The sequence below is a fragment of the Chelonoidis abingdonii genome, chromosome 2 (assembly GCF_003597395.2).
Source record: "Chelonoidis abingdonii isolate Lonesome George chromosome 2, CheloAbing_2.0, whole genome shotgun sequence".
Classification (NCBI taxonomy): Eukaryota; Metazoa; Chordata; order Testudines; family Testudinidae; genus Chelonoidis; species Chelonoidis abingdonii.
Window position 1 is genome coordinate 77,506,861 of NC_133770.1, and position 24,257 is coordinate 77,531,117.

A 24,257-nucleotide genomic window follows, 5' to 3' on the forward strand; every position below is an offset into this window, starting at 1 on the left:
GAGCTCCATTTGAGCAGTCTCCAAGGCTATATTACTATTTGTTTTTCTCTTTTTTTTCTTTTGGGTAGTTTTTCTCTCTTCTTGAGTATAGGCAATTTCTTCTTTTGGGGTAAAGGAGAGTATTTTAATGGTAGAGCTGCGCAAGATGTCATTTTTGAGACCTTTCTCAAAACTTCTAGCCAATAAGGTACAGTTTATGCAGAAAACCTTGATCAAGACTTTAGGAGAGAGTTATTTTTCTTCCCAGGAGGCAAGATTTTGTTTCTAAAGCCTTAACCTTAAGAGATGGGGCTGGACTGGTCCTTCAACCCAGTTCTGAATTCAAGGAGATCCAAACATTGCAGTTGAAAGGGGAGCACTGGAGAGCTCTTTAGAACATCAGTGCACTTTCCTTATGATGGAAAATGTTAACTCTACATTCAGAAATTTCTTGCTAACTGGGAAACTTCCCCAGAGCCAAGAATAGTGACAGTGTTTCTGAGAAATCTGCAAACTGCAACACTAATCATATCCTGATTTGTCAAAGTACATCTAATGTTCAGTTGACAGTTAGATGTGACATCAAAGTCCATGGAACCTACTTCAATAAAACATTTCAATGTCTTGGATTCTTCAGTTGCACTTAGCCACAAAAAGGCTTACATTGGTGCTATATTTTCTTCGTGTTCTGTGGACGTGTAAATACTAGAAAAATACTGAAGTCCAGAGGTGTTTTCTGCACACACAAGAACAAGGGAGCACTCTCCCAGTCATAGGCAACAGAGCTACTTTATGCCTTCCCTCCATTTCCTTTGCTGCCCAAATCAGTAAGAAACATCAGCCAGGAGAAGATCCTTTTAATTAGTGGCTCTTTGCTAGACTTGAAGGCTTTGGCTCTTCTTCAAGCGCTTGCTTATGTCCATTCCAAACTAGGCATGTGCTTTCCCCAAGCACCACTGCCAGAAGTTTTTCCCTCAGCGGTATTCGTTGGGTTGGCTTTGTTGCCCACTGGAGTCGCATGCTCATAGCACTGGTATAAGGGTTATGCCAACCTGCAGCCCCTCTCAGTTTCTTCTTACCACCCATTATGGTCACTGGAACTATCTTGTCCTTGTGTTCTACAAGTACCCTCTCAGTGGATTTTTCCAACCTTCATTGTATATAATTATTTCTTGATTTTAGTAGTTATTTAGCTTAGCGGAATACTGGTAAGCAGGGTTAGTCTCTGCCCAGTACCGGACCATGCATTGGTCTCTAGCTTTTAAGCCTTGTGCCTCGTGCCATAAGCCTATGCCTGTGAGCGACTCCCTTTTCAGCTGCCTTAAGTGCCTGGGGGAAGCTCACGTGCAGGAGCGTTGTAAGATCTCCCAAGACTTCAGAACCACCATATTCTCCAGAACCATGGTATATTTCAAGGACAAGGTCCAATTGCATCCTCATCCAACTTTCCTTCCAAACGAGGTTTCACAGTTACATATAAGCCAGGATATCTTCCTACTGGTCTTCTATCCAAAATCACATGTCAACAGAGAAGAACAAAGGCTCCACTCGCTAGACATCAAACATCACTGGCTTTCTACCTAGAAAGTACTAAGCCATTTCGGCAGGGCTATCCTTACCATGAGGCAAACTGAGGCGGCTGCCTCAGGTGCCAGACGTTGGGGGGGTGACACTAGGACCCAGAGTGTAGGAAATTGTCTGCTGCTGGTGCATATGTATTCTCTCTGCTCTAGATGCACAGAGATGGTGGAGTGCTGTGCTGGAGGAAGGAGGGCAGAAGAGACATAACAGACAGGCAGGAGAAAAGGTGAGAGGGAATAACAGAAAGCAGGAGAAGCTGCAGGGAGAGAGAGGAAGAGCCTGTTGTGCACCTTTCTAGCACTCCCAGGAGCTGGGACTGATTAATCTCAGCTTCCCAAGGAGCTTCCTGTTTCCTGCTACTTCCCTGAACCCACTTGAGGAGAACAGGCAGTCAACTGAAGTAGTAGGAGCCAGTTAGACCCTTAAGACATTGATATCTTCCCTCACTCAGGCCCTGCTACCAGCCTGCTTATTTGTCCCCTTCAACTGAATGTTGAGAGCCACTATAGCTGGCACAGAACAGCAGTCATCAGTGAAAGAAGAAAATGCCCCTCTGAGGCAGCATTCAGTCTCGCGTTTGGCGCGATCGTCTTTCCGCGCCGGTCCCCGATACTCCCCGGGCACCCTGTTCTGGGCTCCTAGCCACCATTTACATCGCGGTCGACCGGGGACTCGAGGGAGTCCTTTTCCCAGCCAATTGAGTCAATCAACCAGTCCGATACCTCGTCCGCACCGAGCTGTGGCATGGTCGGCTCATTCGGGATCGGCCGGCCACGGCGCCAGGTATGGTTACGGCACACAAACAGAAACAGTAGCCGGATCTCCGGCCACCGAGGAGGTCTCGCCGTCTGGCAACGCGGTCACTGGGCTCCCGACCACTCCCACTTGATGGAGCATCGGCTCCAACCATGGCTCTCTCGCCAAGGCTCTGGTGTCTCCTTCAAACAGGGCGGACATGGTGGTACCTAGAAGCTGAAGGCTCGCAGACCAGATAAATCAGACACAAATTAGACCTTGATGGGTGGCCAGTTATAGGGGTGGCCTTTTTACCAGCATTTAATGTGTGTTTAGATTAAACTTATGTGTCTGTTTTGGGGTGCGGCGGTGGGTCCCTCTCTCTCTCTCGAGCCAGCAAAACGAGGCTGGGCCGCTGTAGTGGATTTTTCCCGGGGTCAGGGGAGGGGGAGCAGGAAGGAGTGGGTGCCGGCTATCAGCACGTCGGGGCTTTCATGGACCCCTGGGCGTATCATCAAGCCCAGGGCCTCAGCAAATTCCCCCACGATCATCTGTCTCGAGCACAGGGCTCCGGAGGCTACTCCTTCAGCTCTCCTCCATCCCCTATGGAAGACGCGGTCCCTTCTCCCGGATGCTGAGCTCCCGCAAGAGTCAGAAGCAGTGCTCCAGTCAGAGCCGCCACCAGACCCGCTTCTGCCAGGTCTCTCCTCGTCATCCTCCCCAGATGAGGCCGGTGGCGGGGACGACATCCACCAGTCCCCCCCACTGGACCTCAGGGCACACCAGGATTTCCCTCAGGCACGTTGCGCAAAATATGAACATCCAGGCTGAGGAAGTCTCCGAGATCGAGGACCTGGCATGAGCATACTCGGCGGACGTGCCCACTCGTGTTGCCCTGCCCTTCATAAGGACCATCAAGTCAACGCCACCACCATCTGGCAGTCACCGGCTTCCATCCCCTGCTGCTCGGGTGTGGAGCGTAAATCAATGGTCCTTCGCAGGGCTATGAGTACTTATATGTCCACCCCGCCCGTGTTCCCTCGTCATTAACTCTGTGAATGAGAGGGAACGCCATGGACAACAAGCTCCGGCCCCAAGTCTAAGGAGGCGAGACGTATGGACCTGCTTGGCCGCAAGGTCTATTCCGCAGGAGCCCTGCAGCTCGCGGGTCTCCAACCAGCAAGCTCTGCTCAGGCGTACTCGTACAACACCTGGGCGCGCCTGATAAATTTAGGAGCTCCTCCCACAAGACGCTCGTCAGGAGTTCGCCGCTCTCCTTGACGAGGGGAAAAAGGTCACACGCACTTCCCTACAGGTGGCTTTGGACGCAGCAGACTCAGCGCCAGAACTCTGGCCTCCAGAGTCACTATGCGCCGCATCTCGTGGCTTCGGGTCTCTGGCCTTCCTCCGGAACTCCAATATACCATCCAGGACCTTCCGTTTGAGAGCCAGGGCCTGTTTTCGGACAAGACTGACCCTTGGCTGCAAAGCCTCAAAGATAATAGGGTCATTATGCGTGCCCTAGGGATGCATACGCCGGTTACCCAGCGTAGACCATTCAGGCCTCAGCAGAGCACAGGCCTTCAGCCCAAGGCAAGGCAGGACTTTGCCAGGTGGCGAATAGAAACAGCAGGCGCAGACAATCGGGTACCCGCGGGGCCAAGACAAGGTCCCTCACAAGCCTTCCTCGGGCCGAAGCCTCATTTTGAAGGTGCGCCCGCACGGGCACTAGTCTTCTTCCATGGATCCATCTCCTCCCTTCTCCAACCGTCTTCTTTCTCTTCCTCCTGGCGTGGTGCGCTTCTTCGACTGCTGGGTCCTCCGCTTCGCCGAGCTGCGGCTTGGATACCACCTACAGTTTGCTTCGTACCGCCCTTCCGCCCCCCTCCCCCGTCCTCTTCAGGGACCTCTCTCACGGCGATCCTCCTCCAGGAGGTGCGAACGCTCCTCGACAAAGGGGCCATAGAGGAGGTTCCAGAGAACGAGAGGGCAAGGATTTTACTCCCGTTACTTTCTGATCCCCAAGCCAAGGGAGGTTCTCGACCCATCCTCGACCTACGAGAGCTCAACAAATACCTGGTCAAGTTGAAGTTCCGCACTGTGTTTCCTTGGGGACCATTATTCCATCCCTGGATCCCGGAGACTGGTACATACCACCCTCGACCATGCAGGACGCTTATTCCAATTAGCCATCTCCGCCCCATCTAGGGTTCCTCTTTCGCTCGTTTGTCGGCGGCCGGCACTATCAATTCACAGTCTCCCGTTAGGCCTCTGCCACGGCCCCGAGAGTGTTTACCAAATGCATGGCTGTAGTCGTCGCCTTTCTTCGTCGCAGTCGGGTGCATGTGTTCCCTCCTCGACGACTGGTTATCCGGGGACCCTCGGAGGACCATGTCCTCGCGCACGGACGGTCCGCATGATCAGCTGCTTTTTTCTCGAGTCTAGGCCTGAGCTCAATGCCGAGAAGTCCACCATATCCCTACTCAGAGGATAGAGTTTATCGGCGGCAGTTCTAGATTCCACCATAGCCAGGGGCCGTTCTTCTTGTCGCGATTCCAGGCTTTGACAGCCATCATCCACAGGCTGCAGGCTGCACCCTCTAACCTCATGCGTACTTGCCTGACACTCTTGGCCACATGGCGGCTGCAGTCATATCGTTACGGCGCTGCTTGACTCCGCCCGGCCCCTCCAGTCCTGGCTCATCCTCAGCTCCGTCCGGGTCAGCGCGTCATATAGATTCAGTAATCATGATTCTCTCAGGATTCCTCTCTCTCTCTCCAGTGGTGACTGGATCAGTCCGTCGTGTGTGCAGGGCTTCCATTCATCCGCCCAGCCCTCGCTGTCCCTGACAACGACGGTGTCGGACTTGGGATGGTATAAGCTCACCATAAGGTACCCGGGCGGAACCCCAGGTCGCCTGGTCTCCTCCCGAACTTGCCTCCATATCAACATGCGAGAATTTGAGGGCGATCTGCCTTGCTTGTCAAGGCGTTCCAGTTCGGCCAAGATCGAAGGGCCGCTGTGTTTCGGTTTTATCGACAACACAAACGGCGGTATACTATGTGAACAAGCAGGGCAGAATGAGATCTCTCTTCTTTGTCGGGGCCATGATGTTGTGGGAAGCTTTTGCATAGCCCACACTGGCTCCACTAGTCGGCTTCCTTTCTCCATCCGGGGCTTCGGAATACCCTGGCGGTCATCCAGCCAGTCCTTTTGCTCCAGAGTGGTCCTTTCGCCGGACTCCCCTGTGCACTCTTCGAAGGTGGGGACATCTCCAATGGACCTCTTGCATCCCGCAGGAACAGAAGTGCCCGAGTTTGCTCTTCCAGGTTTAGGCGAGCCGGGCTCGGCAGACGCCTTTCTGATTCCGTGGGTGACGCAACCTCTTCTATGCGTTCCTCCATTCCCGTTGAATCCCCAACGGTCCTTCTGAAGGGTGCGCAGAGGACGGGCCCACTTGATTCTGATCGCATCGCGGCATGGGCCCCGGCAGCATTGCGTTCTCTCTGCTGCTGGACCTGTTCGGTAGGGGACCTGTTCCTTCCCTGCCCCTTTACCTGGATCTGATACACAAGACCACGGCCGGCTTGTCACCCGGACCTCCAGTCCTGCACGCTCTCAGCGTGGCCTCCTGCGTGGCTGACTAGGTCTGAGTTGCTTTGCTCCTTCCCCAGTGAAGGGCAGGTACTTCTGGGAAGTAGGAAGGCGTCTACGAGGGCGACATACGTAGCCAAATGGAAACGTTTACGTGCTGGTGTGCGGAGAGGCTCTTCTATCCCACCGATTGTTTTCCATCCCATCGTCCTCGGATTAACTTGGTCGCTTCAAAGCAGCAAGGCCTGGCGAGTATCCTCTCTCCGAGTTCTCTTAGAGGCTATCTCCCACCTTTCCACCGGGGAGGCGACGGCCGGCTCTGTCTTCTCAACACCCGATGGTGACTAGATTCCCTTAAAAGGCTTGGAAGCGTCTTTACCCCCAAGTCCGCCACCCAGCCCGTCTTGGATCTCAACGGTGTTGTCCCTCTTATGTCCCCTCCGTTTTGAGCGCTGGCTACGTGTTCCCTCCTCTACTTGTCGGAAGATAGCATTTCTGGTGGCCAATCAAATTCTGCTAGGCGCGTGTCCAGGCTGCGCCACCCTCGTGGTGGACCCCGCCTATAACGGTGTGCATCGGCGACAAAGTACAACTGAGGCCGCACCCTCCTTTCTCCCCAAAGTTGTTCAGCCTTTCATGTCAACCGGACATATTCCTACCTGTACTTTCCGAAACCTCATTTGTCTTGCAGGGAATGCAACACGTTACACTCCTAGATGTGGCGTAGGGCGCTCGCCTTTTATATAGAGCGGAGCAAACGTTCCATAAATCCACCCAACTCTTTGTCGCCGTAGCTGAGGGCGAGTTAAGAGGGTTGCCAGTCCCTCGCAGAGGATCCTCCTCCTGGGTGACGTCCTGTATACGGACTGTTTACGCCTGGCCGTCTCCCTTCGGGCGCATGTAAACTGCGGCGCTCTAACTAGCCAGGCCATCATCGACGGGCGTTCCTTGCCGTGAGTCCCGTCAGGAAAATCTGCAGGGCAGCGACCTGGTCCTCCGTGCACACCTTTGCTTCCCATTATGCCCTGGTCCAGCAGTCCAGGGATACGCAGCCTTTGGCTTCTGCCATAATTGCACACTGTGACCTCTCCTGCTCTCCGACCCACCGCCTAGGTAAGCGCTTGGGAATCACCTACTGGAAATGAGATATGAGCAATCACTCGAAGAAGAAAACACGGTTACTCACCTTTTAACTGTGTGTTCTTCGATGATGTGTTTGCTCATAAATCCATTCACACCCGCCCTCCTTCCCACTGTCGGAGTAGCCGCAAGAAGGACTGAGGAGCCGGGGCGGGAGCCGGCTAGGGGTATATATTTAACCAGCCATGGCGGCGCACTCTAGGGGCGACCTGCCGGCCGCTGGAGTTGCTAGGGTAAAAGTCTTTCGACAACCTGTGCACGGCGCAGCCGCCTACACCTTGACCTGGAGATGGATATGAGCAACAATCGAAGAGCAACGTTACAAAGGTGAGTAACCGTGTTTACCATTGTGAGAGTGCCTTGCTACCCAAAACCTAGCATTCGTGGCACTTCAGATCATTTAGTATGTGCCAAACAATGGAAAACGTCCTTAAAATTGTGGAGCTGATAGAGCTGAGTTGATGCTCCTGGAATACAGCATCTAAGAGAGCCACCACCAAGAAATTTGTACACCACCACTACCTTGGAAAAACAATTCAAAATGAGATCATACAGTTACTGGGCAACAAAAGTCAAACAGAAGATTGGGCAGAATCTGAAAGTCAGCAAGATATTACTCTGTTATTCTGGACTGCACACCTGAAATCAAGCCATAGGAACAAATGAATTTAATGGTGCGTTTTGTACAACAACCAAATCTATTGTGAAATGTCCCGCTGCCAACGGTGACTATCAGAGGGCATTTTTTAGACTTTATTGACATTGAATGATAAACAGGATATGATATAGGGTATGATAAATGTTGCTTCTTAAAAAGCTTGGAAGATACGCGGAATTGTGGTAGCTGACATGGGAGATCAGGGCTACTGATAATGGTGGCCAACGAGAGAGGTAAAGAACAGAGGAGTGCACCACAGATCCGAGAGTTAAGCCCTCAGCTTTTTTTGTCCTATACAGTTCCCATTCATTGAACTTGGTGGTCAATGATGCAGGCATCAGTTCTCTGAGGCTGGCTAAATTTTTTAATGTATTGAAAGCATCTATGTATTTTTCTCTGCATCAACTCATCAATGCAAATGTTGAAGCAAACATCTGGGACATCCTTTGACAGCTGAAACCCAGTGAGTGCCACACGATGAGAAAGTTTGAAGTGAGGTGATAAAGCCTATCAAACATCAATTGGGAAGATAGATGATGCCATAAGTTGCTATTGGAGGATATTATGACAGGAACTGTTTTCTGGGAGACGGTGGCAGAGGGAAATGGAATCAACCAGAAACATACATCATTCAAATTTCCTTTGTGGCTTTAAGTGTTGTGCATGACAATACTGTTTGAAATGAAATGTTGTAAGCAAGAGACTCCAAGTGTTGACCTTGAATATATCATGGAGCAAATGAACAACCTGGACAAAGCAAAATCAATACCTACAGTCTTAACGGTCAGATGAGGGATTTCAAAATGTTCTGAAGAGTGGCACAGAAGTTGGCAGAGGAATTCGCACTGAAGCTTTCTCTCTATCCTTCAAGATACAAGAGTTACCAGAGAAGAATGACATTTTGATGACATTTTGATCTATAGAAAGCCGCATAGGATTAATCCGCTATTTAGAGACCTCCCACAGGACCAACAATTGCTCAATAGTTGAATTATGAGGCCTAGGATAATCCCATAAGATACCCCAAACAACAATTCAAAGTTGAATTATTGAACCAGGTACTAGACTGTGCAGTTGAAGAATGTTTCATGCAGCTCAAGAAGCACAGCAGTATATCTGGGACGTTGTATGATAATCCAAAACTCCTCATTATACCTAAAGAAGACCTACACCAGCAATGCAGGGCACTAGAGACAGTGTTGACATGTGACGACATGAGCGATATTGATGCAAGTGATTTTGGCAATGAACTGAAAGCCCTTTCAAGATACATTTCAGCAGGATCAACTCCAAAGGCTGTTCTGGAATATATGTGCACAAGTAAGATGACCACCCTCTTTCCAAATGCTTTTGTTGCTTTGCGCATGCTTCTAACACTTCCTGTAACAGTTGCCAGTGGAAAACGCAGCTTCTCCAAGCTGAAGTTAATAAAAACACATCTATGCTCCACAATGATACAGGAGAGGCTGGTTGGCCTTGCAACTGTCTCAATAGAGCATGAGCTGGCCCAAACTGTGGACCTTCAAGAAGCAGTTCAAATCTTTGCAACCAAGAAGGCACAGAAAGCATCACTTTGATTATTCAAACAGATAAAAATGCCAGTGTTTACTATGCAGACAAGAAAAGTTACATTTGCTGTTCAGGCATTTGAAAGTTACGTGTTTACTTAAAATTTTTTAATAAGACATTTTAAGTTGTTAGTTTTCCTTTATTGGGGTAGGTAGCAGAGCAGTACCATGACAGGAATAGAACAGGAAGAAGGCAGAATTGAGACCTTTCAAAGTTTTGGCCCAAGCGATGGGGCATGGTGGTGTTATTTGAGTTCCCCGCCTCAAGTGCCAAAATGTTGTGGTCTGGCCTTGCATTTTGGAAAACTACTCAGCTATTCATGGCCATTGCAGACTGAATGAAAGGTCTTTCCATCTCAGCCCAGAGAAATTCATCATGGATCATATCCTGCATCTGCACATGCTATGACCTGGCAAAGGTTCCTGCCCTGATAGCACATTCCACAAGAGCCCAAGCATCTTTGACAGCATCCATAGCACAAGTTCTTATCCAGGATATTTGTAGAGCAGCAACATGGTCATCAGTTCACACTTTTGCTTCTCACTACGCCATCACCCAGCAGGCTAGAGACAATGATGTAATTGGCCGAGTGGCATTGCAATCAGCAGGTCAATAATCTCTGAACCCTCCACCTGCTTGGGAGTCACCTATATTGAATGCACATGAGCAAACATGCAAAAAAGAAAAAATGGTTACTAACCTTTCCATAACTTGTTCTTTGAGATGTGTTGCTCTTGTCCATTCCAAGACCTTCCCTCCTATCCCTCTGTTGGAGTTGGCTGGCAAGAAGGAAATGAGGGAGCTATGGTTTAGCAGCACTCTTTATACTGGTGCTATTACTGTACTACTCCAAGGGGCACCAGAGCTGACCTGATGGATACTAATGAGGGAAAACTTTTTGGCAGCTGTGCTAAGGGCGATACACTGGAATGGGCATAACACCTACACTGGAATGGGAATAAGTAATGTATCTCAAAGACAACAGTTACAGAAAGCTTAGTAACCATTTTTCTCAGACCTTTATTTTCAATCACTTCTGCATATTCCCATAAAGAAAATCTCTTGACTATTTTTGGGCTCTTTATGTCAGGGAAGCTCCAGTAAACAGCTTGGATGTTGGTAGAAGATAAGATGTTCATCGGCAGTATTCAATACTCTTTATCACAGAGAGCAAAAACACTACAACTTCTGAATGTGCATAGATAAGATGCAGATTTAAATACTGGGCCCTAGCAACAAGATAAAACCATTTTCTTCAGGATGGATTTGCCGTGCTACTTAAAGAAAATGTTCCTTGTAAACGTGTTTCAGCCATATATGGATATATGCATTCTGGGACTGAGGATAGTATGCCAAGAATAAATTTCACTCTTACATCAAACATTTGTAATTGTTTTTTCTTCTAAGATAATAATTTCCTTTATAGTAATGAAATTTCAGCTGATCTGTCTCACTGCATATTATGGAAGGGCTAAAGTGCTATTTTAAAATGTTCAGTGTGTTTCCATATATGCAGTATTGCAGCTTCTACTCATTCACAGTAAGTTAGGTGGAATCTGGTGCTTAATCTGTAGACTGTGCTGCCAGCTTCTCTAGGAGCTGCCTTTAGTAGCCCTCTCAAAATGCAGTCATCTGTACTCTTCTTACTGTTTCATTCTCTGCATCCAGAATATAGGTAGGGTGACCAGATGACAAGAACAAAATATTGGGACACGTGGAGGGGGGGAGGCACAGCCGAAGTGCCAAAAAAAAAAGCCAGAGTGCAAAGTATCAAGACAAATGGCATCCCAATCATACATCGGTCAGGACGCGGGACAAACAATAAAACATCGGGACGTCTGGTCATCCTAAATACAGGTGAGGATAGATCAAGGCTTCAAAGAACTGGAGGAGGATATCCAAGAACCCTCAAGAGAGTCTTCAACAGACCTACCTTCATCATGCTGTGTGGCATCCTTTTGGTGTCTCTACCACTTCACCTTCCCCCAGTGGCAGCACTCCTTCCATCATCACCACATCCTTCCACAAACGCATGTTCTCTCTTCTTCCTTTCTTCTGCTTACCTACACAATCACCACATCATCTCACTTTCTCCTCTCCAGATAACTAGCCCAGAGAGCACTTTCCATCTTCCAATACAAGTAGGCTACATTTGCAAAGTTTCACAGATCTTACAGACTGGAATAGTAGGTATTTCCTGGCCTAGTACATTTTTACAAGACTGCATTAATACTGTAGTCAGGTAGTTCTTTCAGATAAAAATTAAATATTATGTAGTCACATCTTGTTATAAATCAGGATAAACTTTCTGTAGGAATGCGTCATAAAGGGTTTATGAATGATATTGTAAGTATTCTGGTGAATTAAGATCATTTTGGGGTTTCATTCTGCAGTCCCTATAGACTTGAAATGTTGATTTCATTAAGTGGAAAGTTAAACACAATAAAGAGCTACAGAACTGGGCTCTCTGCAGCACTTTAGAATGCACATTCTATGTCGAAAGGGGCCCAATTACAAAAAAAAAAAACTAGAAAATTTCTATCCTTTGCACCCAGAGTAATTTACAAGAAATAGATACAGAAGCATTTATCTTGAATTAGACCTCTCTCAGTTTATCTAAATGCTTTGCAGTCTAGAATTATTGTTTAGTCATTATTTAATATTTTTGAAGTACTATATTTTTGTTTGGTTTTTTTGACTCATGCAAAGTGTAGAAAAATGGAGTAACGATAAGATATTTAGTAAACGTTTCTCTTTATTTCCATAGCCAGAACAATGCAAGAGAAAAAAGAAATGGTATAAAAGTGCATTGGAAGAAGCAAATAAATTACTTACATTTTCTGCTCTGCAAAGACTTGAAATGTGCCAGCTATCAGAAAATGGTATAATCCATATTTTTCAGCATATTTTTCAGTAAATAAAGTTATAGTCATATGCAGAGGGTTTTTTCCAGTCATNAATAAGTACTAGGGGTTTAAGAGCTGTGGTGGGGTTGTGGGTGTGGTGGTGGGTGGGGTATAATATGTCTCACTCCCAATGGATTTCCTTCATGGATGCCCTTGTACTGAAAGGAGATGTTGGTTCACAAGTAATTTATAATTGAGTATTATTGAAATAAATTACTTTGCATGGAGTGAGAAAGTGATGTGCAATTACTCTTGTCTAAGATATTTTTTTTAAATTGGTTGGTTTAAAAGGACCTTGTCATTCATAAGGCTAAGTTTATTACAACCCTGAAATTTAAAAACTAGCCTGTTTTATCTAAGCATAAACTATAAAAGGCAAAAAAAGCACAAAAGGAAGTATATGGTTAATATTTTTTTTTCCAGGACCAGTCTGTAGTCTCTAGCACTATAGTCTATAGTTTGTGAAGAAACTGATAGCACAGTGAGTGCTAATCTGGCTAGGGAAACTGTGGAAATCATTTTAGCACTGTTCGGAAAAAAACAATATTTTAAAATGATCTTTTTGGCTTGCTTTTGTCTTAGATAATTGATCTAAACTCTTGTTTAAAGTATAATGTTAAATTACATGAAAACAACCATCTGCTCTTTTCTTTTGGAATATTGCAGACAAACATCTTCACAGTTAACGTTTAGGTTAGCTTTAATTTTTTATTGTTCTGTAAGCAGTAAAGTTCTGTTGACTTTCAGAGCTGGGGGAGTCAGCTATTTAGTGTTTTTTGTTCTTGTAATGTGGGTCGGTGTGCCTAGTGCTCTGAATGAGTGCTACTTTTTATTTTTCTATAAATACAGAGAAATAACATTAACCATCACAATTAAACTAATTAGTACAATATTATTAATAAAAAGATAACATGCTAAGGATACATGTAGCTGATAGCTAAGAGTAGTGAGGCATGTTCATCAAAAATAGGAGTCTTGTGCATTGTAGCTGCATTTCCCTATTGTACATCCTGCATTATTTAATCCTCTAGGAGCTCATCAGACTTAAAATTATGATGTAAACACGTGTTGTTTTACAAATTGACAGCATACTTTGAGGTTATCCAAATGTAGTTCTAAGCCCCAACCCATGCTAAACAGCTATGAGTAGATTTACCACCCCAGTGGGAACCTCAGGTAATATTGTTTTTCAGGTGTATACAGTGCCTCCTAGAGTGCAATTACTGCAGTACTGTTTGACAAGATGCTCACTCTGCCTGAACTGGGCTAGCAGAGTGTATAAAACATTGGAGGACCTGGATTCTTCCCATCCACTCTGGGAAACTAGCACTATTAGCAGCATTATCTTAGAACAGTCCTTGTATTCACCCTCAGACCGGGGACACTAGTAAATGAAGGATCCTTGTATTCTATCTTCATCCCCCTGTATACCTGCTGAAAGCTGGACATAGTCAAGCACTGTTCTACACATTCTATATATGTATTTGGTATTTGGCTTTTTTTTACTCAAAATGCAGAATTTCAGTTTGTGTAATAAATGCCACAGCATCTCTCCAGTCTGGCACTATCTCATTTACCCCAAAGTTAGCTGTAGTCCCATTTATTTTGCCATGGGAACTTTTCTTCCATTATTAAAATGTTAACATCTCAGAACCTCACAGGTAACACTTTAGCTGGATTTTGCATAAACAGCCTTTTCCAAACACTCCTTGAGTATCTTTTCTCCTTTGGGACTCAACTTAGCCAAATTAAATCACTTTATGGGAAGGGAGAGCTTGTGTACCCTCTAGACCAGGAAAAGGTTCTGTAATACTAGTAAATTTTAAACTGCTCCTGTTTAACAACCAAATCTAAGCAATAATGCTTAGTAAGTATATGAAGATAAAAGACGGTTACTCACCTTCTTGTAACTGTTGTTCTTGACATCCAGTCCAATTAGGTGTGCGTGCACTGTGTGCATAGTCATCAGAAACTTTTTCCCTTAGTAGCTACCGTCGGGTCAGCCTGGGAGCCCCCTGGAGTGGCTCCCTCATGGCGCTCAATATATGACCCTGCCAACTCAGCCCCCCTTCGGTTCCTTCTTACCAGCTACCCTGACAGAGGGGAAGGAGGGTGGGTATTGGAATGGACGTGAACAACACCTCCTGAAGAACAACAGTTACAAGAAGGTGAGTAACCGTCTTTTCTTCTTCGAGTAATTGTTTGCGTCGATTCCAATTAGGTGACTCCCAAATTCTCCCACGGGGGTGGGGTTGGAGTTAAGGAATCACTAACTGGAGCACTGCTCTACCAAGAGCTGCATCATCTCTAGCCTGCTGTGTAATGGCATAGTGGGTGGCAAAGGTATGTACCGAGGACCAGGTAGCTGCTCTGCAGATCTCTTGGATGGGCACCAGGGCTAGGAAAGTGGTGGAAGAGGCCTGACCCCTTGCTGAGTGGGCTGTTATAGCCAGGGCTGGGATCTTGGTGAGGTCATAGCAGGCACAGATACAGTCCGTATCCAGGAAAAGATGTGCTGTGAGGAGACCGGAAGTCCCTGCATCTGATCTGCCTCTGCTACAAACTGCTGGTTTGACTTCCTGAAAGGCTTTGTGCACTCAGTGTAGAACTCTAATGCCCTCCACACATCTAATGAGTGGAATTTCTTCTCCTATGCTTTTGCGTGTGGCTTGGGATAGAAAACGAGAAGAAAAATGTCCTAGCTGAGGTGAAATAGGGATACCACATTGGAGAGAAAAGCTGGGTGCGACCTGAGTTGTACCTTGTCTTTGTGGAAGAGTGTGTGTATGGGGGTCAGAGGTTAATGGTTTTAGCTGTGATACCCTCCTGGCCAATCTGATTGCAACCAGAAAGGCTACCTTCCACAAGAGATACAGAAGGGAACATGTGGCGAGTGGTTTGAATGGGGCTCCCATAAGCCTAGCTAGGGCCAGATTGAGGTCTCAAGTTGGTATCGGTGGGCATGACTGAGGATGTAAGTGTTCCAGGCCCTTAAGGAAATGGCCCACCATAGGATTGGCAAAGACTGAACACCCCAACTCTCAGGGGTGGACAGCTGAGATGTGCACCTTGGTAGATGATCCAGCCAGGCCTTGCCACTTCAGGTGTAGGAAGTAGTCTAGGATGAATGATATAGATGCCTGGAGTAGAGATACTTGACTGAGATTACACCAGCACAAAAAATGTTTCCATTTGGCCAGGAAGGTGGCTCTGGTGGAAGGTTTCCTGCTACCAAGGAGCACCTCCCTCACCAATTCTGTGCACTGGAGCTCCATTGCATTTAACCATGAAGCTTTCAGGCCCTGAGGTGCGGGGACTGGAGGTCTGGGTGAAGCAGGCAGCCGTGGTCCGTAATCAGATCAGGAAGGAGCGGCAGTGCAATGTGGGTGCTGACTGACAGCTCCAGAAGTGTGGTGTACCGACGTTGGCATGGCCACGCCAGAGCGAGCAGAATTATCTCTGATTTGTGCCTGTGGATCTTGAGGAGAACTTTGTGGACGAGTGGTATCGGAGGGAAGGCATACAGTAGGTGGTTCCTCCATTGCATCATGAACACAACCGAGATTGATCTTGGGCTGTGTGCATGGAAGGAGTCTTATGGCAAATAGGTCCACCTAGGGAAATCCCCACATCTGGAAGATGGAGTGGGTGATGTCCATCTGGATAGACTACTCATGACTGCGGAACGACCTGCTGAGATGGTTTGCGTGCTCCTGGAAGATAGGATGCTGCCAGGTGAATGGAGTGGGCTACACAAAACTCCCACAGAGAGGGGAGTTTTGTGAGAGCCTCCTGACAGAGAAGGGGGGAGCGAGCTCCACCCTGCTTGTTTATGTAGAACACAGCGGTGGTGTTGTCGGTCAGCACCGCTATGCAGTGACCTTGCAATACTGTATGGAAGGGTTGTCAAACTAGTCTTACCACTCTGAGTTCCTTTATGTTAATGTGGAGCAGGATCTCGGACTGCAACCACATGCCTTGAGTCTGTAAGTGTCCTAGGTGTGCCCCCCAACCGAGGTCTGACGCATCCCTTATGAAGGTCATGGATGGTGGAGGGGTGTTGAATGAGACTCCGCAGATCATGCGAGTGTCCAACCACCATCCTAGGGTACCTAGGACTCATGGCGGTACTGTTACTACCAAGTCTAGACTGTCCCAACCCGAGTGATAAGCCGTAGCGAGCCATGCCTGGAATGGTCTGAGTCTCATCCTGGTGTGCTGCACCACATAGGTGTATACCGCCATGTGTTCCAAGAGGCTGAGGCATGTCCTCATGGTGGTCGGGGGGTATTGTCTGAGTGTCTGAATGATGTATGACAGTGTTTGTTTGGAATCTAGGTTTTGGCAGGATGGCTTTTGCCTGAATCGAGTCCAGCACCACCCCAATGAATTCTGTTCATTGGTGGGTGACAGAGTTGATTTGTCTACAATGAGGAGGAGACTCAGCCTGTGGAAGGTCTCTCTGACTAACCGGACAGGGGACTCCACCTGCTCCCTGGAGCGCCCTTGCAGGAGCCAATAATCTGAGTAGGGGTACACCTGCACCTGTCTCTTTCAGAGAGGCTGCAATGACTGGCATATACTTGGTGAACACCTAGGGGGCTGTTGATAACCCGAATGGGGGCACCATGAACTGATGATGTATGTGGTTGACAATGAATCTCAGGAAGTGTCTGTGGGATGGCCAGATGGCTATGTGGAAGTATGTGACTTTCATGTCAAGGGCAGCGTACCAGTCCCCCAGATCCAGAGAAGGGATAATTGTGCTCAGGGAGACCATGCAGAACTTTAACTTTACCATGAACTGACAGAGTCTTCGCAGGTCTAAGATGGGTCTGAGACCCCGCTTTGCCTTGGGGATTAGGAAATAACAGGAGTAGAATCACATGCCCATTAGCTCCTGAGGAACCTCCTCCACTGCTCCCATGGCAAGGAGCGCCTCCCCCTCCTGGATAAAGCATTGATCATGAGGGGGTCCCTGAAGAGGGGGGGGGGGCAGAATTGGAGAGAATATCCCACTTCTACTGTGCGAAGAACCCAGCTGTCCGATGTTATATGGGACCATGCATAGTAGAAATGGGAGAGATGGTTCAAAAAACATGGGGAAGGATCCGTAGCGGTGGCTTGTACACCATCCTCAGGCGTTCTTCAAAACTGTTGCTTGGTCCCAACGATGGCTTGGTTGGGCCCTGCCCTTGGCCTGAGGGAGGGTTGGAAGGCCTACGTCATGAATTTCTGCCCCTCCGGTGGTAAGTATCCTGCCTAGGGCTGGGTTGGTATTGCCTCTGATGTTGCACTGGCTGAAGCTTGAAGGGCTTTCTCTGGTTGGGGCAGGTGTGTGCATCCCCAGAGGTTTCATGGTTGCCCTGGAGTCCTTAAGGCTGTGAAGCCTTGAATCAATCTGGTCAGAAAACAGCCCTGCACCCTCAAAGGGAGGGTGCTTCAGGGTCTGCTGAACATCCGGGGGAAGCCCAGATGCTTGGAGCCAAGCTGTTCTCATGACCATCCCCGAGGCAATGGTATGTATCGCAGAGTCAGCCAAGTCGAGTGGGGCCTGCAGGGATGTTCTGGGAACTGCTTTCCCCTCGTCAACTAGAGCTGAGAACTCAGTCTTTGAGTCAGTGGGAAATAACTCTTTATATTTTGACATGGAGTCCCATGAGTTAAAATTATACCTGCTGAGGATAGCTTTCTGGTTAGCTATCCTCAGCTTTAGACCCCCTGTGGCATAAATTTTCCTGCCAAAGAGGTCCATCCGTTTGGCCTCTTTGGCCTTAGGAGCTGGTACTTGTTGACCTTGACGCTCCTTCTCATTCACTGCAGAGACCACCAGGGAGCAAGGATGGGAGAACAAAAATTCATGGCCCTTAGAGGGAACAAAGTATTTTCTTTCCACACCCCTGGTGGTTGGTAGAATGGAGGCTGGAGTCTTCCACAAAGCACTATAATTGTTGCCAATAGTCTTAATTACTGGTAACGCCACTCTGGAAGGGGCTTCTGGCATAAGAATGTCCACCACTAGGTCCTCTGGCTCAATGAATTCCTCCACCTGTAGGCCCATATTACAGGTAATGTGGCGAAATAGGTCCTGGGGGGCCCTGTGGTCCATGGGCGGAGGACCTGAAGTTGAGGCCCCTGCCACTTCCTCATTAGTCAAAGATGAAGAAAAGGCCAGTGGAGACACAGGGTCATCATAGCCCATCACATGCTCAGGTTGGTCCTGGGATGTGTGTGCCAAGTGGCTCAGCGTGGGCCGACGGGACCCTGGATGAGGGTGGATCTGGGGCTGGTTCTGATGTGCTCTCTGTAATATGTGAGGGTAGTCTGGAAAAAGCCACCTCTATGGTACAAGGAGCAGTTTTGTCCACTGGAGACCGTGCCCAGTGATGCCCCAATATAATGGACCTAGAAACCCTGTGTCATAAACAGATAGTTAAGGGTTAATGTCTCTGTAAGGAGGCGCCCTGGCTCCCCGCCACACCTGACGGGGAAGAGCCAGAGCAGGCACCTCCGTGGGCGGAGCCAGTACCGCCTGTTCCCGCCTCCAGAAGTCAAGGGTGGGTACAGAATATAAAATCAGGCGCCAGAGCTGCAGTTAGCCCAGGACGCTGAAGATACAGCATGGAGCCCGGCGCCCCGCCAGCCCAGCTTCCTGTGCTCACTGCCGAAGGGATGCTGGCCAGACTACCTTCAGGCCAAGTACCAAGAGATTGCTGCCGACTACTCGGCAGAGTATCCGACGAGCGCTGGCCAGACCTGCCCGCGCCGGCTATCCTGAGACCCGCAGCTTGAACTACCCTGCGCTGGCTGCCGGAGAGCGCCAGCAGCAGAGCTGCGTCCCCCCGGTCTCCGAGAACTATGGTCTGGATCACCGACTACGCCGACAGGACAGTACCAAGAGGGGGGGATCTGGAAGTAAGCGCGGGGTGGCTGACTACAGTCAGGCCGCAGAAGGCCCTGACCAGGCCGCTGTGAATCGCCAGGATCCACCTGACCACGGCCTGTCATGTGTTCGGTGGGAGCCCACTGATCAACCCATTCAGCGTGTTCATCCGGTCCAACCACGACTGCCTATACGCGCAACTGCAGCACCAGGCCCGGGCGAACGCAGAGGATTGGTGGTGCCTAGGTCCCCTGCCACCCGTAACTCGTGGTGTGCAGAATTCCCCCTTCACCCAGAACCCCTGACTGCTGTGCTACCGTTTTGTTGCCCTCCCTGCCGCAAGGGCCAGGGCTCCTAGACTTTGTTACCGCTCTGCCCTGACCCCAGCACGCCAGAGGCCCGAAACTGTTTGGTGCCCACCCTGCCTAAGGGCCAGGGCCTCTAGACTTTGTTACTGCTCTGCCCTGCCCCAAAGGGCCAGAGCCCGAACTGTTTGGTGCCCGCCCTGCCGAAGGGCCAGGGCCTCTAGACTTTGTTACCGCTCTGCCCTGCCCCAAAGGGTCAGAGCCTGAACTGTTTGTGGCCCCGCCCTGCCTAAGGGCCAGGGCCTATAGACCTTATTTGCTTGACCCTCAAGTACAGGACCAGCGTGGAACCCGTCCCGCTGCCTAGAAGGAGGTGCCCTGGCTCCCCGTCGCACCTGAGGGGGACGAGGCCCGAACCGACGGGCTTACAACGTGATACCAGAAGTGGGGAGTTTCGCCTAGAATGTGGGCGCGAACCCTCAACGCCGGCGAGCGAGGGCCTACGGGTGAGGGAGTATCCCCCCCCCGTGATGGATGTCCCCCAACTCGCCGCCCTGCTGGCCGAGAGCCAAGATCGGCAGCAAGCGGCCCACTTGTGGCAACAGGAGGAGCAGCAGGCCGTCCAGCTCCAGCAGCAGCAGCAGCTCGTAGACCAGCTGGGGACTCAGCAACGCCAGCTGATCCAGGAGCTGATCAAACAACAACAAGAATTCCAGCTGCAATGCCTGCAGCACCTGACGGCAGGCCGAGCTACCCACGACGGGGGCCCGTCGGGAGGCCCCGAAGGGACCCAAGAACCCTGCCCCCCAATACGACTGACCAAGATGGGCCCCAGTGACAACCCCGAGGCCTTCTTGGTCACCTTTGAGCGGGTGGCAGCAGTTGCAGGCTGGAGCCCTGACCAGTGGGCCTCCATTCTGGCCCCCTACCTAACCGGGACGGCTCAGACAGTCTATCGGGCCCTGTCTGCCGAGGCCGTCCGCGATTATGCCCAAGTGAAGTCAGCTATCCTGGACGCACTTGATGTCAGCCCGGAGATGTTTCGGCAGCGGTTCAGGAGCATGACCTACCCCGCCGCGGCCCGGCCCCGGATGGTGGCACAAGAATTGTGCGAGACCTGTCGACACTGGCTGCAGCCAGACCAGCGAACCTCCGAGGAAGTGGCAGAGCAGGTAGCCCTTGAGCAGTTTACCCACATCCTGCCCACGCGGGGATGGGCCTGGGTCCTCCGGCATCGGCCAATGACTCTGGCGGCCGCCGTCAGTCTGATGGAGGACTTCCTGGCAGCGGAGACCCCTGTGGGCCCCACTGGGTCCGCAACCCCGCCCCTACTGGGACGCTGCCACTCTGAGAGGAAAGCCGTACCCGCCCGGGCCACGGCTCCAACGGCCCAGCTGACTCCGAGCCCGGTTCCTACAACCCGTGGAAGGCGGTGGAGCCCTCCTAAGGACTCCCCCAGGGCTGGGCCCCGTCCAGGACGGGGCGGTTTGGGGCCCTGTTCTTCCTGCGGCTGGACCGGACACCTGCAAAAGGACTGCCCCCAGATGGAGTGTGCATATGGCCAGGTCTGCTCCGGGGAGGCTCGCGCCCGTCGCCGCAACCCGCCAAGATTACAGCGCCCGTGGTGGTGGAGGGACGCTCGACTGTAGCCCTCCTCGACTCAGGATGTGGGCAAACTCTGATTTGCGACAGCTTAAGCCCCCAGGCAGGTACACCCCTGGGGGTCATTCGCTTACAGTGTATCCATGGCGACGTGCGGCCCTACCAATTGACGGTAGACGGGGTGACCCGCCAAATGATCGTTGGCCTCGCCACCAGGCTCGCCTACCCTGTGATCCTGGGCCGGGACTGGCCTGAATTCGCCACCGTCCTCCGCCGGCATACCGGAGGTGGCTCAAGGCCCATCCCGGCGTTGGAAGGGGAGACCCCCACGACGTTGGAGGATGACCAGGAGGCCCAGGAGACGGAGGGGGACCAGCCTGGCCCACCGCTCCAACCCGCTGGAAGGGAAGAAAGCAACACTACCACTCCGGGGAAAGGGTTAGGATACGGCTCAGCCCTGACTGATTTCTGCCGAGACCAAAGGGCTGACCCTGGCCTCAATAGCGTATATTGAGGCCAACTCGCCGCTATCGATGGAACGGTCTTCGACCCGGACCGAGCAGCCCAGTGGCCGCACTTTGAGCTGCGGCAGGACCGCCTGTACCGGATCGAGCGGGACCCACAGACCGGGGAGCCCCAAACCCAACTCCTCGTGCCACAATGTCACCGGCGAGCCGTCATGAAGCTGGCCCACGACGTCCCGGCCGCCGGATGTTTGGGACCGGAGAAGACCCTAGCCCGCATCCTAGGGCGCTTCTATTGGCCGGGGATTCAGCACGAGGTGAAGGAGTACTGCCGCTCCTGCCCGGAGTGCCAGCTGGCAGCCCCGGCGAGGACACCCAGGGCCCCGCTGATTCCGATGCCACTGGTCGAAACCCCCTTCGAACGGGTGGCTATGGACCTGGTAGGGCCCCTTCCCAAGAGCTCTGCGGGGTTTCAATATATTTTGGTGATGCTGGACTATGCCACCCGCTTCCCCGAAGCAATTCCTCTTCGTAGCATCACCACCCGCACTATTGCGGGTGAATTGGTCAAGGTCTTCGCCCGTGTCGGCTTACCCCGGGAGATCCTTACAGACCAGGGGACCAGCTTCACCTTGCGGCTATTCCAGCAGGTGTGCAAGATCTTGGGGGTGCGACAACTGCGGACCTCCGTGTACCACCCCCAAACCGACGGCCTGGTGGAGAGATTCAACTGGACCCTAAAGGACATGCTGCGGCGATTTTCCCCCGAGGACCTTCACTGGTGGGACCAGCTGCTTCCCCCCTTGCTCCTGGCTGTGTGAGAAGTTCCGCAGTCCTCCACCAAGTTTTCCCATTCGAGCTGTTGTATGGCCGCCAGCCCCGGGGTCTTCTCGACCTGATAAGGGAAACCTGGGAGCAGACACCGTCACCCGCTCAGGGACTCCTGAAATACGTGACCCAACTCCAGGAGTGGCTCAAACAGGCGGGGACCTTGGCACGCGCCAACTTGAAGGCGACTCAAGAGCAGCAGGCTCGGACATATAATAGAGGTGCCCGTACCCGCGACTTCCAGCCTGGGGACCGCGTCCTACTTCTCCTTCCCTCCGAGTCCAAGCTCCTGGCTCGGTGGCAGGGCCTCTACGAGGTGGTTTGGAGGGTGGGCCCGGTCACCTATGAGATCCGCCAGCCAGACCAAAGGAAGAAGCTGCAGCGGTACCACGTTAACCTCCTTAAGCCCTGGCGGGAACGAGAAGGATTATTGATCACGCCCTACCCGCCAGAACCGGAGCTGGGGCCCCAGGTGCCTCCCCCAGAGGACCCCGAGGGACCCCAGCTGGGGGAGACGCTTACGGGGGAACAGCTCGAACAAACCCGCTGCCTCCTCCGAGCCTTCCCTCATACCTTTACAGCCCAGCCAGGGTGCACCTCCTTGGTCTCGCACCGCATTCAGACTGAACCAGGGGTGGTGGTCAGGACCGCGGCCAGGCCTCTCCCCTACCACCGAAGGCAGATCGTAGTCGACGAAGTGCGAGCCATGCTAGAGTTAGGCGTGGCTGAGCCCTCGCAAAGCGAGTGGCGGAGCCCCATCGTCCTCGTCCCAAAGCCCAACGGCTCCCAACGGTTCTGTATTGACTTCAGACGTGTGAATGCCGTCTCAAAGTTTGATGTCTACCCGATGCCCCATGTGGACGAACTACTGGCCCGGTTAGGGGAGGCTCGGTACATCACCACCTTGGATTTGAGCAAAGGATACTGGTAGATCCCCCTGGAACGAACCTCCAAGGAGAAGACCGTGTTCGCCATGCCCATCGGCCTATATCAGTTCACGCGGATGCCCTTCGGCCTCCATGGGGCACCTGCCACGTTCCAGCGATTGATGGACCGCCTCCTCTGCCCGCACCACGACTACGCCGCGGCCTACCTGGACGATGTGGTCGTCTACAGTCGGCAGTGGGAGACCCACCTGGACAAGGTCGCTGCTGTCCTACGATCCTTGCGGGAAGCCGGGTTAACCGCCAACCCCAAGAAGTGTCGCATTGGCTGGCGAGAAACCACCTACCTGGGGTATACCATGGGGAATGGGCAGGTAAAACCGCTCGTCGACAAGGTACAGGCCATCGCAGCCTGTCCTCCGCCCACCACGAAGCGCCACGTCTGGCAGTTCTTGGGGCTAGCTGGCTACTATCGACGCTTCATTCCCCAATTTGCGACACTGGCTGCCCCCTTGACAGACCTCCTCACGAAGGACAGCCCCCAGCAGGTTCGGTGGACCTCCGAGTATGACGAGGCGTTCAGATCGCTTAAGGCCTGCCTCTGTAGCAAGCCCGTCTTGTTCAGCCCGGACTTCCCTCGCCCGTTCATCTTGCAGACCAACGCTTCCAAACTGGGGCTCGGCGCTGTCCTCTCGCAGGAGGTGGACGGGGAGGAACACCCCGTTCTGTATATCAGCCGGAAGCTGTTCCCAAGGGAGCAGAACTACACGGTGGTCGAGAAGGAGGCCCTGGCAGCGAAATGGGCCGCGACGCCCTCCGCTACTACCTGCTGGGAGGCCCCCTTCACGTTGGTCATCGACCACTCCGCCCTCCAATGGTTGTACAGAATGAAGGACAATAACATGCGGCTTCAACACTGGTATCTGGCGATGCAGCCCTATGCCTTCACCGTCCGTCACCGGGCTGGAAAGGACCACGCCAATGCGGACTTCCTTTCCCGCCTGGGAGGTATGGACATGGCTGGCCTTGGTACCTGGGAACCAGCCTTGAGGGGGGTTGTGTGTAAGGAGGCGCCCTGGCTCCCCACCGCACCTGAGGGGGAAGAGCCAGAGCAGGCACCTCCGTGGGC

The 24,257-nt window shown here is 51.3% G+C and overlaps 1 protein-coding gene across 1 annotated transcript in view; it reads left to right on the top strand.

Moving 5' to 3' along the window:
• The window catches only part of ZCWPW2 (zinc finger CW-type and PWWP domain containing 2), a 134,475-nt gene that overhangs the window by 27,297 nt on the left and 82,921 nt on the right, over window positions 1–24,257 (top strand). Inside the window, exon 3 of the mRNA XM_032790018.2 lies at window positions 12,024–12,138. Within this exon, the coding sequence (XP_032645909.1) occupies window positions 12,024–12,138 (115 nt within the window). The remainder of the gene's footprint in view (window positions 1–12,023; window positions 12,139–24,257) is intronic.